Below are 19,501 nucleotides of genomic sequence, written 5' to 3'. Positions count from 1 at the left end.
AGATGCTCAGAAAGCTAAGAGATGATACAGAAAAACATGTGAGGTGCGGCAATCCAAAAGAGCTTTACGTGATGGGTGATAAAAGACTAATGAGCATGGACTGTGAAAGGGACCTGGGTGTGATAGTGTCTGAAGATCTGAAGGTGGTGAAGCAATTTGACAAGGCGATAGCCAAAGCCAGAAGAATGTTGGGCTGCATAGAGAGGAATAATCAGTAAGAAAATGGAGGTGGTGATGCCCTTGTACAGGTCCTTGTTGACACCTCACTGGAGTACTGTGTTCAGTTCTGGAGCCCTTATCTCAAAAGAGATGGAGACCGGATGGAGGTGGTCCAGAGAAGGGCTACCAAAATGATGTGGATTCAGTATCCGAAGATCTATGGGGAGAGACCGAAGGATATGAATATGTATACCCTGGAAGAGAGAAGGCACAGAGGTGATATGATACATTCAGATACCTAAAAGGTTTTAATGATGTACAAATGTCAAACCTTTTCCGTTGGAAAGAAATCAGTAGAACTAGGGGTCACAAAATGAAACTCCAGGGGGGACGTCTCAGACCGAATGTTAGAAAATATTTCTTCATTGAGAAGTGTGGTGGATGCCCGGAATGCCCTCCCGGAGGAGGTGGTGAAAACCAAAACCGTGAAAGAATTCAAAACTGCATGGGATAAATATTGTGGATCCCTAAAGGCTGAACAATGGAAAAGAAGAAAAGAGTGCATGGAGTAACTTGCTAATGTGGCAGTTACCACCCTTCAACCAATAAGCCTTGATACTTTTAACGCAATGCCATCATTGCTCTCTGCTTCAACGACAGGAGGAAAAGGGGAATTAGATTCATGCAGCAACCAACAAAGTCCCCGACTTATACAGTCTGGGGAAACAAGTATAAGGGTAATTTGCTGATACGGCGGTTACTGCCCTAAACCAATAAGCCTTGATACTGTTGATGCAATTCTAACATTGCTTTCTGCTTCAATGGCAAGGTGTAACAGGGAATTGGATTCAAACACCAACCAATGAGGACCCTGTCTTTTTTTTATGGTATGGGGTAACCTACAGGGCACAGCAGATATTACCATAAGCTTACTAGGCATACTAGTGGACCATTTGGTTCTTTTCTGCAGACGTTTCTGTGTAAAGCATAACTACATTCTTGATTTGTCTATGTAAAGATCCCCAAATCGGGTCCTCCAGGGCAACAACCCAGTTAGGTTTTCATGATTTCCATAATGAATATGCCTGAGGACTATTTGCATGCAATGAAGAAAGTACATGCAAATAGATCTCCTGCATATTTAGTGTGGAAATCCTGAAAATTGGATTTGGGGAAATTTTGTTGAAATCTGTATAGTACCTACAAAAATAATTTACTCTTCATCCAGCCAGACTAGTTCAGATGCATAAGTTATGCACCCCCACCTGGCAAATGGAGACAAAGAACAGTAGACTTGCTGACATCTCCCTATATAAGTTCCCGTGCTGCCAGTATTCTCTGCCTCTGGCAGATGGTAGGCAGGCTTCCCATGCTGTGGCTGAGTGTACTGGGTATGAAAGTATAGTGATTTTTGTCATAGATTACACAGCACACTTATTTATAAGCATAAAAGTTTCACTTACAAGTCTGAGAATAAGCAATAAAGCATACAAGATTGCAATAAAGAACATATACATACAAAAATATTTTCCTCACAGTTCCCAATGTGATATATTTTTGGAAAATTTGGGAACACAAAACGTGTTGAAGTCAACAACAGCTCATCGGTCACTCCATTAACCACTGGTAATGTTCCAAAGCTTTTCCTCTGAGCTGTTCGTTATCTGGTTTCAAACAGTTAGTTCGAAGTAGGTCTTTTTAAGTTAATTCTTCTGACTTTTGCTCTAGTTTCTCCTCTGGGCCAATCCCCATGTGTTTTTTGAGGCCCCCAACTATCTGTTATCACATCAGCAAAGCAGTTAGGTGTGGCCAAGAGGCTACTGGTCCTGTTTTGTTCAGATATCTGCACAGTTAGCCCTCTTGAGTAACTGCTCTTTCAATATATCTGATCTCAGAACATGTTTTTTGTTGCAGGCAGGCTAAGAAAAGTAGCATATTTATTCTCAGAACTTATAGGACTTGTATCAAATAATTACACTAATAATATCAGTGATTTATCTGCTTCATTCCTTTCTATCGCAGTACAATACTCTTCCGCAAGCTAGCTACTGCTTAAAATAATTTCCTACACTTGAGGCCTGGTTAGACAGACTGGAGAAAAAAAAAGTATTTGGATTGCTGGCAGTCCTGTGATGAAAGCCTTATGCTTCCTCTCTCAGTTGAATACAGCCTAGACCAGGGAGCTTCCAGGGATTTTGGTTGTGGGCTTCAGATTTTAATCTGTAACTGCCCCTTTCCCCTTCTTCCTCCTTTCTAGTTCTTGCTAGCTGAATCTCCTTTGCAAAAAAAAAAATACAAAAACAAAACAAAACAGAAAGGAACCTTAATAGGTTCTTGTTGCTCCCTCTGCCTAAGTTTGATCGGTCTTAGGGACGTGTGTAGAGTGAGTGGGTATTGGATATCGATGGGGGTTTGATTGTAAACTGATTTGTGAATGATGGTGAGACATTTGTGTAAGATTCTGAAGCTTATAGGAAGCCAATGCAGATTTTTTAGGATAGGTGTGATGTGGTCTCTTCTGTTGGCGTTTGATAAGATTCTGGCGGCCGAGTTTTGCAGCATTTGAAGCGGTTTGGTGGAAGAGGTGGGAAGACCTAGTAGAATTGAATTGCTATAGTCTAATTTGGAAAAAATGATGGCTTGGAGTACTGATCTGAAGTCCTGGAAATACAGAAGCGGTTTGAGTCTCTTTAACACCTGAAGTTTGAAGAAGCAGTCCTTGGTTGTGTTGTTGATGAACCTCTTTAGATTTAGCTGGTTATCAATTATAACGCCGAGATTTCTTACTTGGCTGACCAGGGTGTTGGTGTGGGACAGGTGAAGGTTATCACTGAGGTTGGGAGAAATAAGGAGCAGTTCCGTCTTAGATGTGTTCAGCACTAGGTTTAGGTTCGTTAGGAGGTGGTTGATGTCTTGAAGACAGTTGTCCCAGAATTTAAGTGTTTTTGAGAGGGATTCGGTTATCGGGATCAGGATTTGAACGTCGTCTGCATATAGATAGTGTTTAAGTTTTAGCTTCGTAAGCAGCTGACAGAGGGGGAGCAGGTATATATTGAAGAGTGTAGGTGACAGGGAAGAGCCCTGAGGTACGCCTCTTGTGGAGTTGATGCGAGGAGACTCTTTGTTATTGATTTTTACTTTGTATCCTCTGTTATTGAGGAAAGAGTCTAACCATTTGAATGCTGTTTCTGTTATCCCGATGTCTGTAAGTAGTTTGAGGAGGATGGAGTGATTCACCGTGTCAAATGCAGCCGAGATGTCAAGAAGTACAAGAAGGAAGGTACAAGAAGGTACCTCCTTATGTACATAAGAAGGTACATAAGAAGAAGGTACAAGAAGGAAGTACATAAGGTACAAGAAGGAAAGCACAAGAAGGAAGTACATAAGAATGATATAATGTAAACAAGGGAAAAATATAAATGTAATAAAAGATACAAGAAAATTATATGCCTAGAACAAGTAAATCAAAACCAGAATATATGTATGTTAAATCTGCTCACTTCCCTGATATCGTCTCATGATTCTCAGCCATAGAACAGTCACCAATTCTAGGGACTCGGCACTGGGTATAGCATGTCCATTACTGCCAATACAAAGGCATTTGTCTTGGGATGATTTGTATAGAGTATCTCGTTCTTTGTCTGATTTTTCCTGCCAATATTCAGTCATAAATTACGCTGTGTACATGTTCCTTTCCCATGCATTTCAGTCCTAGGGCAGGGGACCCTGCCACGTGCTGCATCAAAAAGGCCAGTGAAATGTGACCTATAGGTTTCCTGAGGGCCTCTGAGACTAGCCACTAGCACACATAATTCAGTAATTATTTTTTTTCAGAGAAACCGACATGATGTGTCCTACGAATGCCGGTATAAAAAAAGTGTTAAATAAATAAATAAATAAATAAATAAAATAAATTTAACAGAAAAGAGAAGCCAAAAAGCTTAATAAAATATATATTTGCTATTTATACAGCTCAGTCAGTGGTTCAATTCTCTGGGGGCCTAACTTGCCCCATAACACCGAGATTTTTCACATTGTCAGTCCCTGTCTAATACAACCAGTCACTTAAGTATTTAATTGACTTGGAATGGGATTCCATGGAAGCCAGTTTCAAAAGTAGGGGGAGCGCTTTTTAATAAAGTTATATCCCCTTATCTCCCAAGAGGCAGAAAAGCTAAGGTTCCCTAAAGTGGATATACTAGTTTGTTCTGTGATGAAAAGGACCACAATTCTGTTGAAGGTGGTTCGGCTTTCTGAGATGCTCAGGATAGGAAGATAGAGGTGGCGCTTATTCAAGCTTTTGAAGCTGCGAGTATGTCTCTGCAGATGTCCTCATGTAGCTGTATTGTGGCCAGGGCTACTTTGTATCATTCTTAACAAATGCAGCAAGATTTGCAGATAGCAGTTGTTCCCTCTTGAGGAGGTAATACAAATGGAACCATATACAGCATTTTTAGCAGATGCATCCTTTGACTTGGTTCATACTTCAGCCAGGAGGATGGCTTCAATTTGTTGTGGCTTAAGAAATGGTTGGCAGACTTTGATTTCCAAGGGTCAGTTGTCTAAGCTTTCCCTCAAAGGTTCGGAAAGATCCTGGAGAAGATTGCCAAAGCTTGAGGGGAATCTAAGGTTCCCAGGCTTCCAGAAAATAGGAGAAAAGGTTCCTTGTTACAGTTGCCCTGTAGGAGTCTGTTTAGGGATTCAAGAAAATTCAAGCCAGGAAAATCATCCAGAAGACAGTTAAACATTTTAATAGTTTCAGTACTTTCATAATTTCAAGAAAGGAGGGAAGATTGGGGGTTTGGGAAGTACAGCAGCTTCCTGAGGCTTTTAGTGAAGATGTGACGACTCAGTCTGCAAATCAGAAAATAGAACGTCGGTTAACCGAATTCCTTTGGAGATAGCTCCAGATTATTTCAGACCAGTGGGTCTTAGATGTCATTCAAAATGGGTACATGTTGGAGTTGGTCCATCCAATTTCAGATGTTTTTATGTTTTTTCCTTACCTTTCCTCTTGGAAGCGGAAGGTCATTCATGTTGCACTCGATTGTCTCCTTGATATAGGCGTGGTAGTTCCAAAGCAATTGGCTCAGTGGGGTCAAGGTAGATATTCAATTTACTTTGCTTTTTCCAAAAGGAGGGAACTTTTCTACTGATTTGTATTTAAAGAAGGGCAACACTGCCAACTTAGATTGTGAGCCCTTAGAGGACAAGTAAATACATACAGTATCTAAATGTAATCTGCTTTGAAGTGTCTGAAAGGCAGAATATATAGTAAATCAAATAAATATTTAAGGCTTTGAGGGTTCCTCACCAGAATAAAAAGTTAGGTTGGTTACAGTATAGTGGAGGTAAGACAAGGAGAATTCCTAATGTCCTTGAATTTGATGGAAATATATATACATATTCTGATTAGGTTGGACCATCAGAAGTATCTGCCTTCATACTGAGAGGTCATTTTCAGTATTGGGCATTGGTCTGGAAACATTTTCAAGAACTTTGTCCAAGGTCATGGTAGGAGTGGCAGCCTTTTTGCATCAAGAAGGTATTTTGGTCCAGCCTTATCTGAACGATTGGTTGGTCAGAGTGCAGTTGGCCCAAGAGAGTGAGGTAGCCATGGGTGGTCCAATTGTTGCAGGAGCTAGGTAGGGTGTTTGAACTTTCCAAAGAGCAAATCACAGTGTCTGGTATATTTGGGAGTATGTTTTGACATGAAGGGAGGCCGTGTGAGGTTAACAGTACAAAGGATACAGACATTTCAGGTGCAGTTCCATGTCTTACTGGACACCATGAGGCCCATAGTGTAGAATTATCTTCAAGTGTTAGATTGCATTGCAGCAGCCTTAGATCTCGTTCCTTGAGCAAGGGCTCATGTAAGACCCTAGCAGAGGGCCCTGCTGACCAGGTGGGATCCTCAGCCTAAGGATTATGTCATCAGGCTCTCTGTTAGGGAAGAAATGAGGGAGAGTTTGGTGTGATGGTTGATAACCAAGAATTTGGAAAAGGGGGTGAATCTGGAATTTCCCTCTTGGGTAATTGTGACAACGGTTGCCAGCCTTCTAGGTTTGGGAGCGCTTTGCCAAGGTTGTGTGCTTGAAGATATGGTCGATGGTAGAGGCTAGTTCTACCTTTAAGCCCTTAAAGAGGATTTCAGTTAAGCTTCTCACTCTTAAGGTTGTATTTTTGTTGGCAATTTGCTCGGCCAAACAAATATCTGAGGATTTTGTTTTCCTGAAGAGATGGTGAAGATTTGTATAGTCCCATCATTTCCTTCTGAATATGATTTCATCCTTTCATCTAGATCAGGTGGTTTGTCTTCCTTCCTTCTATAGAGAATGGTGTGTGGAAGAGTATCCACAACTACATCCTTTGGATGTAAGGAGAACACTTGTATTATTTGAAGATAATGAATAGTTTTAGAAAAAAACAGCTCATCTTTGTCCTGTTCACTGGTGCATTGGTTTAATGAAATCATTCAAGTGGTCTATGTGAATAAAGAACTGATGACTCCCAAATATGTGAGGGCACATTCTACTAAGAGTACAAGAAGTTCGTAGGCAAAGTTTTGATTGTTTTTGTGGGTGGAGATTTGCAAGGCAGCAATCTGGTTTTCTTTATATTTGAAACATTATCGCCTTGATGTTCGAGCCAGGGAAGAAGCATCCTTTGACTCAGAGGACTTGAACTGGTTTGGCAATTTCCTATCCATGGAAGGAATAGCTTGGGTATATCCCATGTGTCTGGGCTGGATGATGAGGAAGGAGAAATTTGTTCTAACCTGAAAATGTCCTTTCCTTGAGTCCAGCCGGACCAGTCCAAGACTTGCTCTAACGGGCCAAATGTAAATTCTTATGCAATTATTTCTTTCTTCTTTCAGAAAGGATATGTCCTTCATCAACATTTTCATTTAAGGTAGTGTTTTTCCTAGTTCATGTTGTGGGATTTGGTTTTTTTTTGTTTGTTTTTTCAATTTAAGGTTTATTGAATGCCATCAAATAAGTGTACAGTAAACCAATTCTGACATTCATCAATGAGTTTTACTATTATTTAATAGAAAACAGAGTCCCTTCCCCTCTGCCCATCCCCATGACCCCAGAGAGCATTCCCTGTACACCAAACAATGGAAAACCCAGCATATACAGTTCAATAAATAGTCTCGACAGATTGAGTAAGGTTAAATAGGACACTTATGAGATAAATGAGAATAGGACCATGTCTAGGGTAATAGAAAGTGGCAATAAAAGCCCCAGATGGGTATAGCATGCGGTTCAATTAATCAAAGCTCAGCTTATCATTAATCTGATAATGTGAAGAAGCTAGCCAGACACAGTTGTTTCTGTTGAGACTCAAGTTTGAGATGCCCACCAATCAATATAAGGTTTCCATATTTTCATAAAGGAAAGCATTTGGTTATGCAGGCTTACAGTATTAAAGGCCACTCGATGGTACATGTGTAACCTAAGAAGAACATCAGAAATTGAAGAGAACTTTACTTGCTTCCAGTGTGCTGCTACCTACCACACATCGAGCCATTATGACCACCTGCAGACATAATCGCTGTTGATATTTATCCAAAGCTTCATGCAGAATATTAAGTAAAATATGGTGAGGGGTTAATTCTATACTACCTCCCAGTAATTGCGAGATCTATGTCTTAAGTTGTCTCCAAAAATCTGAGATTGGGGTGCATGACCACCAAATTTGGTATAAGGAGCCCATTTGTCCACATTGCCGCCAACACTTATCTGCTAATCTGGGGTATATGGCATGGAGCTTAACTGGCGTTAGGTACCATCTGTATAATCATTAACAGTTCTCTTGGAGGGCAGCGGCAACCGAATACTTACGAGTATGCATGTATGTGAGATCCCAATCATCAGGACTCAGTTTCTCCTAGATTCGACTCCCAGGCCAGAGTGTGTTTGTGCGGATGCCCAGGTGTTTATTCAGTAGGGAATAGATTTTTTATATCGCACCTTGTAGCTTATCTATATTATCGCAATAATGCTCGAACATGCTTTTGCCCCCTCCCTGGACCAGGTTATGTAGCTGAGAAAACATAAAGTGGTGGACTTGAGCAAAGACCAGGAAATCTACTACACTGAAATTGTATTTATTTGCGAAGGATTGTTGAGAAATAATCCTACCTTGTGTAAGCATGTGTTCAAAGTGAATAATACCCCTACTCTTCCAGGACTCAAACAGCCCGCCCATTATTCCTGGTGGGAGCAATGTGTTGTGAAAGAGGTGCAAAGAGAAAAAATATTTCCCGTTCCCCCACTAATTTACGTTTCCACACCTGTAAGGTTGTGGATAGTGTATTGGGAAGGCACTGTAATGGCCTCAAGGTGGATCTCTGTTGCCATGGGAGGGCTCAAAGAGGCATTGCTCCAATCAGTTTTTTCAGTTACTACCACTTGCTTGTAAGAATTCTGTCTGAAAATAGCTAATAAAGATCTTAATTGGGATGCTGCAAAATACCAGTGAATGGTGGGAAACCCCAACCCTCCCCCCCCCCCCCCCCCCCCCCGGTGCCTTTGATTGGTAGAGCACCCATCTCAACACCGTTGGTGGTCTACGGTTCCAGATAAAATCATGAATTCTTTTCTGCCATTTCCGAAGTATGGCGCCAAGATAAAGACTGGTAATGTGGGGAAAAAAATATAACAATGTGGACAGTACATTCATCTTTATGATAGCTATGCACCCTAGCCACAAAAATCTCTCTTTACCAATGGCCCAGTTCTTTATCTATTTGTTTCAGTAACAGAGAGTAGTTAAGATGAAATACATTGGGAAGAGAAGGCTCGATGCGGACACCTAAATATTTAAGGGATGACTTGGCCCATTTTAAAAGGGAACTGCGCTTTCAGCACATTTAATTGGGGTATAGGCAAGGCAAGTTGAGATTTAAAATTTCTGACTTATAATTCACTTTAAAACCAGACACAGCACTAAATTGGTTGAGTTCATGCATCAAATTGGGTAAGGAGAGATCTGGGTTGGTGAGCGTGACCGTTATATAATCTGCGAACAAAGAAAGCTTATATTCCTTGCCCCCTATTTGTATCCCTGCAATTTGATCAGAATGGCGCACCCTAGTAGCTAAATGTTCCAAAAATAGGGTAAAAAGCAGGGGCGACAGTAGACAACCTTGCCGCATTCCCCTACCAACCTTGAAACAATCCCCATAGCCTCCATTTACTTTCACGCACGCCTGAGGGGAGCGATAGACTTCTTACCCAATGAATAAAAGAGGGTCCAAATCCATTTTTCTCCATTAATTTAAATAAATAGGACTAGTGTACCCTATCAAATGCTTTTTCTGCAGTAGGGAAGGAACATGCTCTCTTTGAACCCACCATATTAAATCAGAAATCTTGCAGCCATCAGTTGCCAACCAACTTGGTCGGTGTGGATTAGTCCTGGTATAATCTGGTTTAGAAGTTCTGCTGATATCCTTGTCAGAACCTTAAGATCCAGGTTAATTAGCGAGATTGGGTGGATGAGCCGCATAGAGTAGGATCGCAACCTGGTTTTGCAATGACTGATATTCCCGCAACATTGGCATCCTCTGCGATAGAGCCCCCATCTTGTATATAATTAAATTAATCAGTCAAGGATGCTACCAGGATATTGGAAAATTTCTTATAGTATAGAGTGGAGTAGCCATCTAGGCCTGGGGACTTACCCGATTTCAGGGATTTTAACACATGTAGGACCTCAGGAGTACTTATTGGTTTATCTAATAAGAGCTGCTGTTCCGCAGAAGCTGTGGGCAAGGTGATTTGGGATAGGTAGTCATCAATCAACCTATCTTCTATGCTGAGATCATTTTCATACAGGGAGGCATAAAAATGAGAGAGTGATTCCCTGATTTCTCTAGAAAAAGTAACAATTTCCTGCTGGGAGTTTTTAGTTTTAGCTATAGTTTTAGCTATAGTGCACTGTCCTTGTGCATCCCTCAATCTCCTGGCGAGATACCTGCCAGCCTTGTTTCCTCCCTCAAAGTGGGCCTGTTTATTGTCCTCAAGGGCTTGAAGGTCGGATCTTGCTACTTGCAACTGTTTATACAGAAGGGGGGAGACTGCGTCAGCATATGCTTACGTGAAAGATCTTCAATTTTACCCAGCAAATCATATCGCCGCTTATCCTTCTCCCTTTTGCAGAAAGCAGCATGGAAAAGTAATATGCCCCTCATCACTGCTTTAAAGAACTCCCAAACCATATCACTCATAGTGGGGCCTACTGGGTTAAGTTGGAAAAATTCTAACATCTGCTCTTGGAGACATGTACAAAAGGGCTCATCTTTCAGCAGGGATTCATTCAGTCGCCAGTATTTATTGCTTGGCTTCCCCTCATGGAATAAAACATCAGTACAGATGGGAGCGTGATCTGACCACGTGATATTCCTATGGCTGCATCACGCACCCTGTTCTGCACCAACTTGTCTACCAAAAAATTGTCTATTAGGGAATAAGTGTTATGGGGTGCGGAAAAAAAAGTATATATGCGCGACTTTGGATGCCATTGTCTCCAGATGTCCACCAGATTCCATCGGGCCATGACTGTAGAGACCATGTTCGTAGCCCTTTGCAGGGACTTAGATGAAGGGGCTGATGTGTCAAGATTAGGGTGTTGGGCCCCTCCGCATATGTTAGTAATGTGTCTCCCAAGGATCTAAAAAAATGGCACATGGTCTTGGTTGGGTGCATACACAGAAACAAGGGGGCGGATTTTAAGAGCCCTGCTCGCCTAAATCCGCCCAAAACTGGGCGGATTTAGGCGAGCAGGGCCCTGCGCGCCGGGAAGCCTATTTTCCATAGGCCTACCGGCGCGCGCAGAGCCCCGGGACTCGCGTAAGTCCCGGGGTTCTCCGAGGGGGGCGTGTCGGGGGCGGTCCCGGTCATCGCGGCGTTTTCGGGGCGTGTCGGCAGCGTTTTGGGGGTGGGTACGGGGGCGTGGCTACGGCCCGGGGCGGTCCGGGGGCGTGGCCGCGCCCTCCGTACCCGCCCCCAGGTCGCGTCCCGGCGCGCAGGAGGCCCGCTGGCGCGCGGGGATTTACGCCTCCCTCCGGGAGGCGTAAATCCCCCAACAAAGGTAAGGGGGGGGTGTAGACAGGGCCGGGCGGGTGGGTTAGGTAGAGGAAGGGAGGGGAAGGTGAGGGGAGGGCGTTAGAGGATTCCCTCCGAGGCCGCTCCGATTTCGGAGCGGCCTTGGAGGGAACGGGGGTAGGCTGCGCGGCTCGGCGCACGCCGGCTATACAAAATCCATAGCCTTGCGCGCGCCGATCCAGGTTTTTAGCAGATACGCGCGGCTCCGCGCGTATCTACTAAAATCCAGCGTACTTTTGTTTGCGCCTGGAGCGCAAACAAAAGTAGGCTATTCGCACTCCTTTTAAAATCCGCCCCTTGAGGTTTAAGGCCTAAAGCCTGGTGAACTTGTTCAATGACAATTCTCTGGTGTGGAGGGTCCGATATCTCGGAGGCGACTGTTTCTTCAGAAAAGAGAGACTCTCAAATCTTTTCCGCCACCTCCCTCGTGTTCTTGAATTCCGGTAACTTGGGGACATCCAGGATACGCAGGTTACACCGCCGTGAGCCGTTCTCCAAGTCCTCCAATTTTTCTAACAGGGTCTCGCACTCAGACTGCATATTCTTTTGCTGTTCTGCTAGCTTAACCATGGCATCTCCAAGGCCGTCCACTTGTGTCTCCGGTTCATCCACGCAGCCTACCAATGCCGCCATGTCCTCTCACACTGCTGAGATAGATGCGAGCAAATCACTCTTTTTTATATTGTTTCATGTCGGTGCGGAGGTCCTGAAACCATCCATGCATTTCATCTCTCATTGGAAATTCTGTCATTCCAGAGCTATCGGTTATAGGGCCGGTATCTGTCAGCCGATCCGTAGTGTTAGAATTGGTGGAGGCCTGGGTGCCGTCTTCACCCTCCTCATCTCCAACGATTTTGGAATAAGAAAATTGCTTTAAGTCCACGGTTTTGTGTTTGGCTGCCATCTATTATGGATACACAATCGAACGCAACACTTTCAGATGAAAATAGTGCACGGATGGCTGCAGTACACGACAGAGTCGGGAGTTCCGTGGTTAGGCTTCCATCCCTAACGATGACATCACCAGCCTCTCATGTTGTCTTTTAGTTATGTTCATTTTTTCTCCCTTGGAAGTTCCCCGGTTAAGAGGGAGGGAGGTATATTTTAGTATAATAATCTTAGTTTGTTACAGTATACTGGCAGGCTGAGGTCAGCACGGGAACCTATATAAGGTGACTCCAGCAAGCTTGTTCTGTCTCCATCAGCTGGTCGGGGGGCATAACCCATGTCTGGACTGTTCTGGCTGGACTCAGTGAAAGGAAATTATCAGGTAAGAAATTTCTCCTTATTTCTAAATCGGAAATATTTTGTATATGAAGCTGCAGTCTCTCATGATTATTGTGCTGAGATTAATGTCATTTAGTGCCATGTCTCACAAGCATGAGGTCACAGTTTTTATAGTATTGCATTGGGGTTTTTTCAAGAGTATTATTGTTGGCTGATTGTCTTTTTTTTTTTTTTCATTTGTAAATTATTTTCTGAATTTTGTTTGTGTTCTTTTTTTTTAATCACCAGAACAACAACCCAAAATACGTGGCTGGCTCATAGCAAGCTTAGATGGGCAAATGACGACAGGTTTTGTGCCCTCAAATTATGTCAAGATCCTGGGCAAGAGAAGAGGCAGGAAGGCAGCTGAGTTGGAAAGGCTATGTGAACCAGATCCCCCAGCTCCAGAGCTGGGAGCCACCCCTGTCGTTGCTGCTAACACTACCACTACGCTGGAGGAACAGGAAGCAGCTTTTGAGTCTGCCTTTGTGGAAACTAACAAGGATCTGGTTGTTTGCAGTCCCACTGAAGAAAAACTAGATTGGACTAGATAAGCCAAAGAAAATGTTTGATATCTCTTAGTAGGTAAAAATTGTAAGGTAATGGATATTCTTCTGTCAGATTGCTAGTGATGAGATGGGTAAGAAAAATAATTTTGTTTAAATTTTAAGTGTGCTTGGCTTGATGTAATGGTTATACTAGGAAGACATCCAAAATTGTGAACTTCAAAATGGCTGGGAGGACAAAATTGACCTCTGATTCAGAGAGTTCTTCTGGTATAGATGCCACCAGACTAATGCAGGGCCTGAGAATGTTGCAGTAGATATCTGCCTGCTTTGCTTCACAAAACCGCTGATCAGATTTGGTAAATTGTTTTGAGAACCTACAAATCTGCTCGTATTCTGACATTGCTTCTGGCAAGGACCCAGGGCTTCCAGATAAGTGATGAATTAATAAAACTTAGGATTTAAGAAATCCATACTAGTAAATAAACATGTAACCCACCTGAACACACAGGTGAAAAATAAATATTCTGTCTTACTGTATACTAATGGATGGGAGATTTTTTTTTGCTTTGCGAACTAAATTAGGAAAGGATAAAGATTTCAAGATAAAATGAGCCACTTTTGGCATTTTATATCATTGACATATTTGATCCAAATGGTGGTTGGTTTCATTGTGCCCGTGTATGCCTGAATCAGGACATGTAGTGCTGCAGCTCTCAACCCAGGAGAAAATGCAGGCTTCCTTCCTTTGCGAGTGTAAAGCAGGTACTGGTAAGTGCTCATAGGAAGCTTGGAGGCATTCTTTAGTGGTTTAACTAGACTGTTTATGCAGTCAAGTGAAATATTACTATAAAAAGTAATATTACAGGGACAGAATTGGACCAGAACTGTGTGGAAAATATTTCTTCAAATGTATTTAATTGCGAGGGTTTAAAGTTTTTAGTAGCCCTGTTTTGTTTGAGGAATCGAGTAAGTTGTGTACAGATTTGAATTTCCTGCAGCCCTTTTTTGCCTAGGAAAGTGAAGTAAAACAAACAGTATGCACAAAGCCACTGTTTTGATTGATGGACCCCACACCATGCTTGTTTCACTGGTTGTGGCCCTTGCTATACTAGAAAAGCATAAACAATTGTGCATTTTTGTGTGCATTAACCAAGGCTAAAACCCAGTTTAGTGTAATTGGTAACAAAGCCACTCAAAAGTTCCTGGAGAATAATCTCAAGTTTTACTGGAGTGTAATTGGAAACGCACTATTTGGCTGGTACATGCCAACTGCTTACTCACTGATTGCCATAGCATCCCAAAATTGCCAGCAACAGATCACTTATGTAAATTAAAAAAAAATAATGGCGATTTTGCTAGCAGTTGAAGAGGTGTAATATAGAGGACTTACTACGGAGCTGGAGCAGGCATATATTGGGCATTGGGAAACAGTGTTGTGAAATTTTTGAAGGAGTTACATACGTAAAAGCATATATCATAGCACTTTTCAAAAGCCCATTTATGGTCCTAAAACCTTTTAAAATTACCTAATTGTTTTGATTATTTGGAGCAGTGAAAGACACAGTAACGACGGGAAGCTTGGAAGTGGATGTCAGTACCAAAGGATGACTCTGACCTGCTATCAGTGACAGGAATTGTCTGCTTGTCCAGAGAGATAGCTAATGCCTGTTGCTCCTTGTGGGACAGAAGGACCTCTGACAAAGAGAAATCAAAGCAGCAACATGCAGTAACTTTTACGGTGGGAGACAACGGTTTTTAGTTTCTACCCAAGGTAGATTTTAGGAGATCTTTAAACAAATGCTTACTTTGAGCTTTTTGAGCAGTCTTATTTTTACAAACTCATAAGAAGGCACATCCTTTAGTTACTAGGTGGGCCTCAATACTCAGATCCTGTCGTGTGACCACTAACTGACCTGTAGCATCTTCTGCAATGTTTAAAATCTTAATAACAAAATATATGAAGTGAGTAAATAACTTATCAGCACAAACACTTGGACGTAGAAGTCCTGTAACTACACAAATATACATGCTTATCTGTATTTCAGGTTTGGGGGTATTTGACCGTAAAGAGTTTCTTGTGTTTTTCTGTTACCTCTTATCTAAAGGTTAACAAACTAGCAACACCAGACTCCAGTCATAAACACAATAAACTGTCATATACTGCTGCTGACAGGATGAAAACCACTACAAGAAAACAAATGGTACTATTACCTGTTTCACAGTTTATTCCACTGCTAGGGAGTGAACATTCAGCAGCAATTCTGCAAATTTTAGTAGACAACTCTTTCGGGTGTATTGTGTAAAGTTAAAAATAGTACAGGGGTGGCCAACTTTGGTCTTCGAGAGCCTCAAGCAGGCTAGGTTTTCAGGATATCCACAGTGAATAAGTATGAGATTTGCATGCACTGCCTCCATTGTATGCAAATATAGCTCATGCATATTCATTCTGGATATCCTGAATACCAGACTTGTGGCTGTTGTGGAAGAATGGAGTTGGCCACATTGAAATAGCTAGAAAAAAGTACATGGCTATTCTGCTTGTCATTTGGGTTTCAAAAACCAAGGACCCCAAACTAGTCCAAGATAACCAAAATAAGGTTGATCATGTATGTTGATCATAAATCAGAGCTACAGGAAGCAAGCAGATCTCATGACTGTTCGTTGTGGATGCTCTGAACATCAGACCTGTTTGTGTTCTTTGAGAACCAGAGTTTGAGGGCCCTTATTGGTACACTTCTGAAAATTTCCATAGCAAGTATAACAGCAAAAACAAAAGCGTGTATGGGGCCTATTCAGCAATGTGCAGTAGTAGTAATGCATGGTAACGCCTTCGTTACTGCTTAACTTGCAGTAAAAACAATGCCTTAACACTAATGTTCAGATTTTCCCATTAATACATAAAAGCTGCTAAAATTTAAAAAAATCATATAAAGCACCTCATTTAAATGTATCGCAGGCTTTGATAGGATGTGGCCTCTAGAGGCGGTTAGTGTGCTATTAGTGTACATTTTTTGACACGTTATTGCAGCAATTTAATGCACTAGTCATTTAAGCCTTTAGAGATTAGTGTGTTAAATGTGCCACAATGCTGTGCAATAAAAATGATTGTTATCGTGGACTTTAGTTAATAGTCCCCGGCCTTCAGATGTGGGATGCGGATCACCAGTCATGAGTTTAAACTAGTAATAATTTTGCCAAGTTTTGCTGGAGGAGAGGCAGCAGCCCTGCAGGATTCCTTAGAAAAGGGAACTGCCTTTGGTCCATCTCTGTTTCCTCATATGAAAGACAAACCAAGCCAGCCCCAGAAGGATGCATTATAGCTTCACTCACATTCTGACCAGTGGTACTGTCTAGGCTGAAACTTCTCTCAGCCATTTTCTTTCTCTTTTTTTGAAAGAAAAAGGAGTTTGTTTTTCTAGCCACAGAGTTTTAGATCAGGTGTCCCCTTGACTGAATGACCGAGATGAGGAAGTTCTCACTAGGGGCTGAAAAAGAGAGATTCTGGTTCCCTTTAGCCAGTCTCCTCACTGTCCCATTAGCTTTTGGGAAGTACACCTTTTCATCGATGTGATTTGAATTTCTACTGTTGACATGAAGATCTTGAATGGAAGTATGCATTGTCACTACTATCCCTCCCCGCTTCCTAGGAGGAGATTTTCTCCTTGTGCTCCTTACTGGATAAAGCAGGAGCTATTGCAGTTTTGGGGGGGGGGTTTGGTTTTTTTTGCAAATACTCAGATATCTGTTTTATTAAACGCAATCCTTCTTGGAGCTGTGCCTCAGAATCTGAAAACAATGGTGACTCCCAAGTTTTACGAGATGAGCATGAGGCCGGCATGCAAGAAATCCATTTTTTTTCTGTATTTCAGATAGAGCGGAATTGAAGTTCCTTTTCCTTACTTCTAAACTGTGTCCAATAATAGTCCTGTAGGAAATAATCAGAACCTGCCTGAAATCTTTTGCTAGGTAATTCAGCGTAGCAGGATTCACTCTCATGAGAATTTTGCTTAAAAATTGACTGAGATTGCTTGTTTTTCTTGCCGTTCATTTTCTCACAGCCAGCAATGGCCGATTCACTGATGGTCCCTTCTGCAGTGGAGTGACCCAGTTACACCAAATTCCAGTAGTGGTCACAGAAGGAAAAACGTCGTGTTATGTTCTTGATCAGACCATTAATATAGCACACTGCTGTGGCACAGTCTGAAACCCCACCTCCTGCTTAGCACAGCCCCTAGTACTGCAGCAGAGGCCATTTTGATGTCCCAGAGCCCTTTAGCTCTCAATTATGTGACCCTCTGAGCTACGCTGCTGTCTCGGGGAGGGGAAAAATGGTGGAAAATGGCTTTTCCTTTCAGCTACCTTCCTGGCAACTGCAGCTGTCTCTCTCTTACTGGCTCACCCTCCTTTTCAGGAGCGGCAAAGCACACCTCTTGCTTTGATTCAATGACGATACCACTGAATTTAAGTTGGCTTAAAATCCTGCCATAACAAAGCTACTGGGAACTTATGCTGTGGGACAGCACATGAAACACACTTCTCCACCTGCAAAATACCAGTGAGCAACTAGAAACAGGCCCCTTGAGAGGAAAACATCACAAGATGTGTGGTTTAGTTGCTCTTTGACCCTGCAGCCCTGACAGGCATAGTTGGTAATCTATGCCACGGTCTCTGCTCTTTGAGGTGGCTTCTCTGTTCATGTCTTGGTGGTGAGGCATGGTGTGGAGGCGAGCCTATTCAGAGACATTTTGGGACAATTGTTTTCTGGAGCTCCTACAGAAATAGCCATACAGTTATATCAGGACTACTACTGAAATGTAAAATGTCCAACATGAGCGCAAATTGCAACACCTCAACAATAATTTTCTGCCGTGTTATAATATTCCTGGTCTCCCCCATTATTTTTCTTCTATGGATCACTGGGGCCTACTTGAGATTCTTTCACATAGATGAAAAATGCTGGTGTAAAGAGGGATTTGAAAAGGGTTTTATTTTATTTTATTTTTTTTTTTAAATTTCAGCCTTTATTCCACTTCAGTCTTTGGATTGATTATTACATGCACATGTTGAATTGTAATTCTTTTAATTTGCATTATTTTCCAGAGTACAACTTGCTCTGGAGAGCTGGTAAAAGTTTTTTAAAAATCTAATGAGCTATGTATGAAATACTTAAACTAAGGATGGACTGGATCATTGATATGTGCCAGAATGTTGTAGAACAGGACTTGGGACTGAACTCTGTTGGATAAGGGTCAACAAACAAGTTGTGGATGATAACCTTTTCTATTGCACTAAATATATCTGTGAATAGAAGCTATTCTTCCTTTATCGGCACTGAACTATTCCCCCCCCCCCCCCCCCCCCCCCAAAAAAAAGCTAAACTAGCATGAAAATCCAATTTCTCAACTGTTGGCTTTATCCTATGGCTGACATTCCAGACTGTGCTTGCTGTTGGCCACAGGATGGATGCAGCAAGCAGCTAAGGCATGGTCATTTCTTACTGGTTTTCTGTTCTTTTTTTTTAAAAAGAACATGAAACTTGTGCCAAAGTTGAAATGCTATTGGAATAAAATGAATTTATTATTATGGAAGTAGAGGTTTTGTAATCAGGATTTGATAAAACACATTTTCAGTTAAAAAAATAAATATATTAGATCATAAATATTTGTTCTGTATTTGGCAATTTTTCTGATCTAAGTAGGGCTGGCTCAAATTATTATTCTTTTTTGTAACTAGCTGGTATCTTCTACATCGGGCTGGGAAGGGGGGTGGATCTTTGTGCTGGAAAAGGCCAAATTGGCCATTCCCAGCACATCATATCACAGCGACTGAACTTATTTTGTGGCGGTGAATGCATCAGTTGATTGACTATAAATGCTGTTTCTGATTGCTCGTATAGCTTAATTAGAACCTGTACTGAACAATCTTACTCTATTTTGCTTGCTAACTTTAATGAAATAGATGTTTTATATTTTATTAAAAACAGTTCAGTTGTCTGAAGTGTATAAACTTATTCTAATAAACTTTTGAACTGTGTTGCACTGCATGCAGAAATTGCAATCTGGCTTCAGTTGTATGGATATGAAACGACAATATTCCTCTGCAGTTAACATAGATGATGTGGTTCTGATATGTGTCCCCCAAAATGGGAGAAATATGGAAGCATATATTTTTCTTGGCTAAACTTTGCACAAATATAATACTATATACAAGGTGGGGGAGGGGGGTCAAAGAGAGGAGTTAAGCTCCTGGTTTTGATCTGTGTATTTTCCTCACTGAGGTCTCACCTCATCCTAAGAAAAGTCCAGTTCTAGAACTGTCTTTATTAAGAGATCACCCATCAACAAAGTTTTACTGCCCCAACAAAAATTACCAGTGAGAGAAAATGTGATTAAAGGTTTTATTAAATGCTTATTAGTTTTAGGGCACTTATCCATTGGGTCCCATTTGTTTGGA

The 19,501-nt window shown here is 41.8% G+C and overlaps 1 protein-coding gene across 1 annotated transcript in view; it reads left to right on the top strand.

The window, feature by feature from the left end:
* PEX13 (peroxisomal biogenesis factor 13) overlaps positions 1-19,091 on the top strand; it is a 39,487-nt gene extending 20,396 nt beyond the window's left edge. The window contains exon 4 of the mRNA XM_029593717.1: positions 12,789-19,091. Within this exon, the coding sequence (XP_029449577.1) occupies positions 12,789-13,093 (305 nt within the window). The 3' untranslated portion in view covers positions 13,094-19,091. The remainder of the gene's footprint in view (positions 1-12,788) is intronic.
* Positions 19,092-19,501: the final 410 nt, after the last annotated feature.

This window comes from Rhinatrema bivittatum, chromosome 3 (genome assembly GCF_901001135.1).
Source record: "Rhinatrema bivittatum chromosome 3, aRhiBiv1.1, whole genome shotgun sequence".
Lineage (NCBI taxonomy): Eukaryota > Metazoa > Chordata > Amphibia > Gymnophiona > Rhinatrematidae > Rhinatrema > Rhinatrema bivittatum.
Note: the sequence above shows the minus strand (reverse complement) of the source record. Positions and strands in the feature narration are given on the sequence as shown.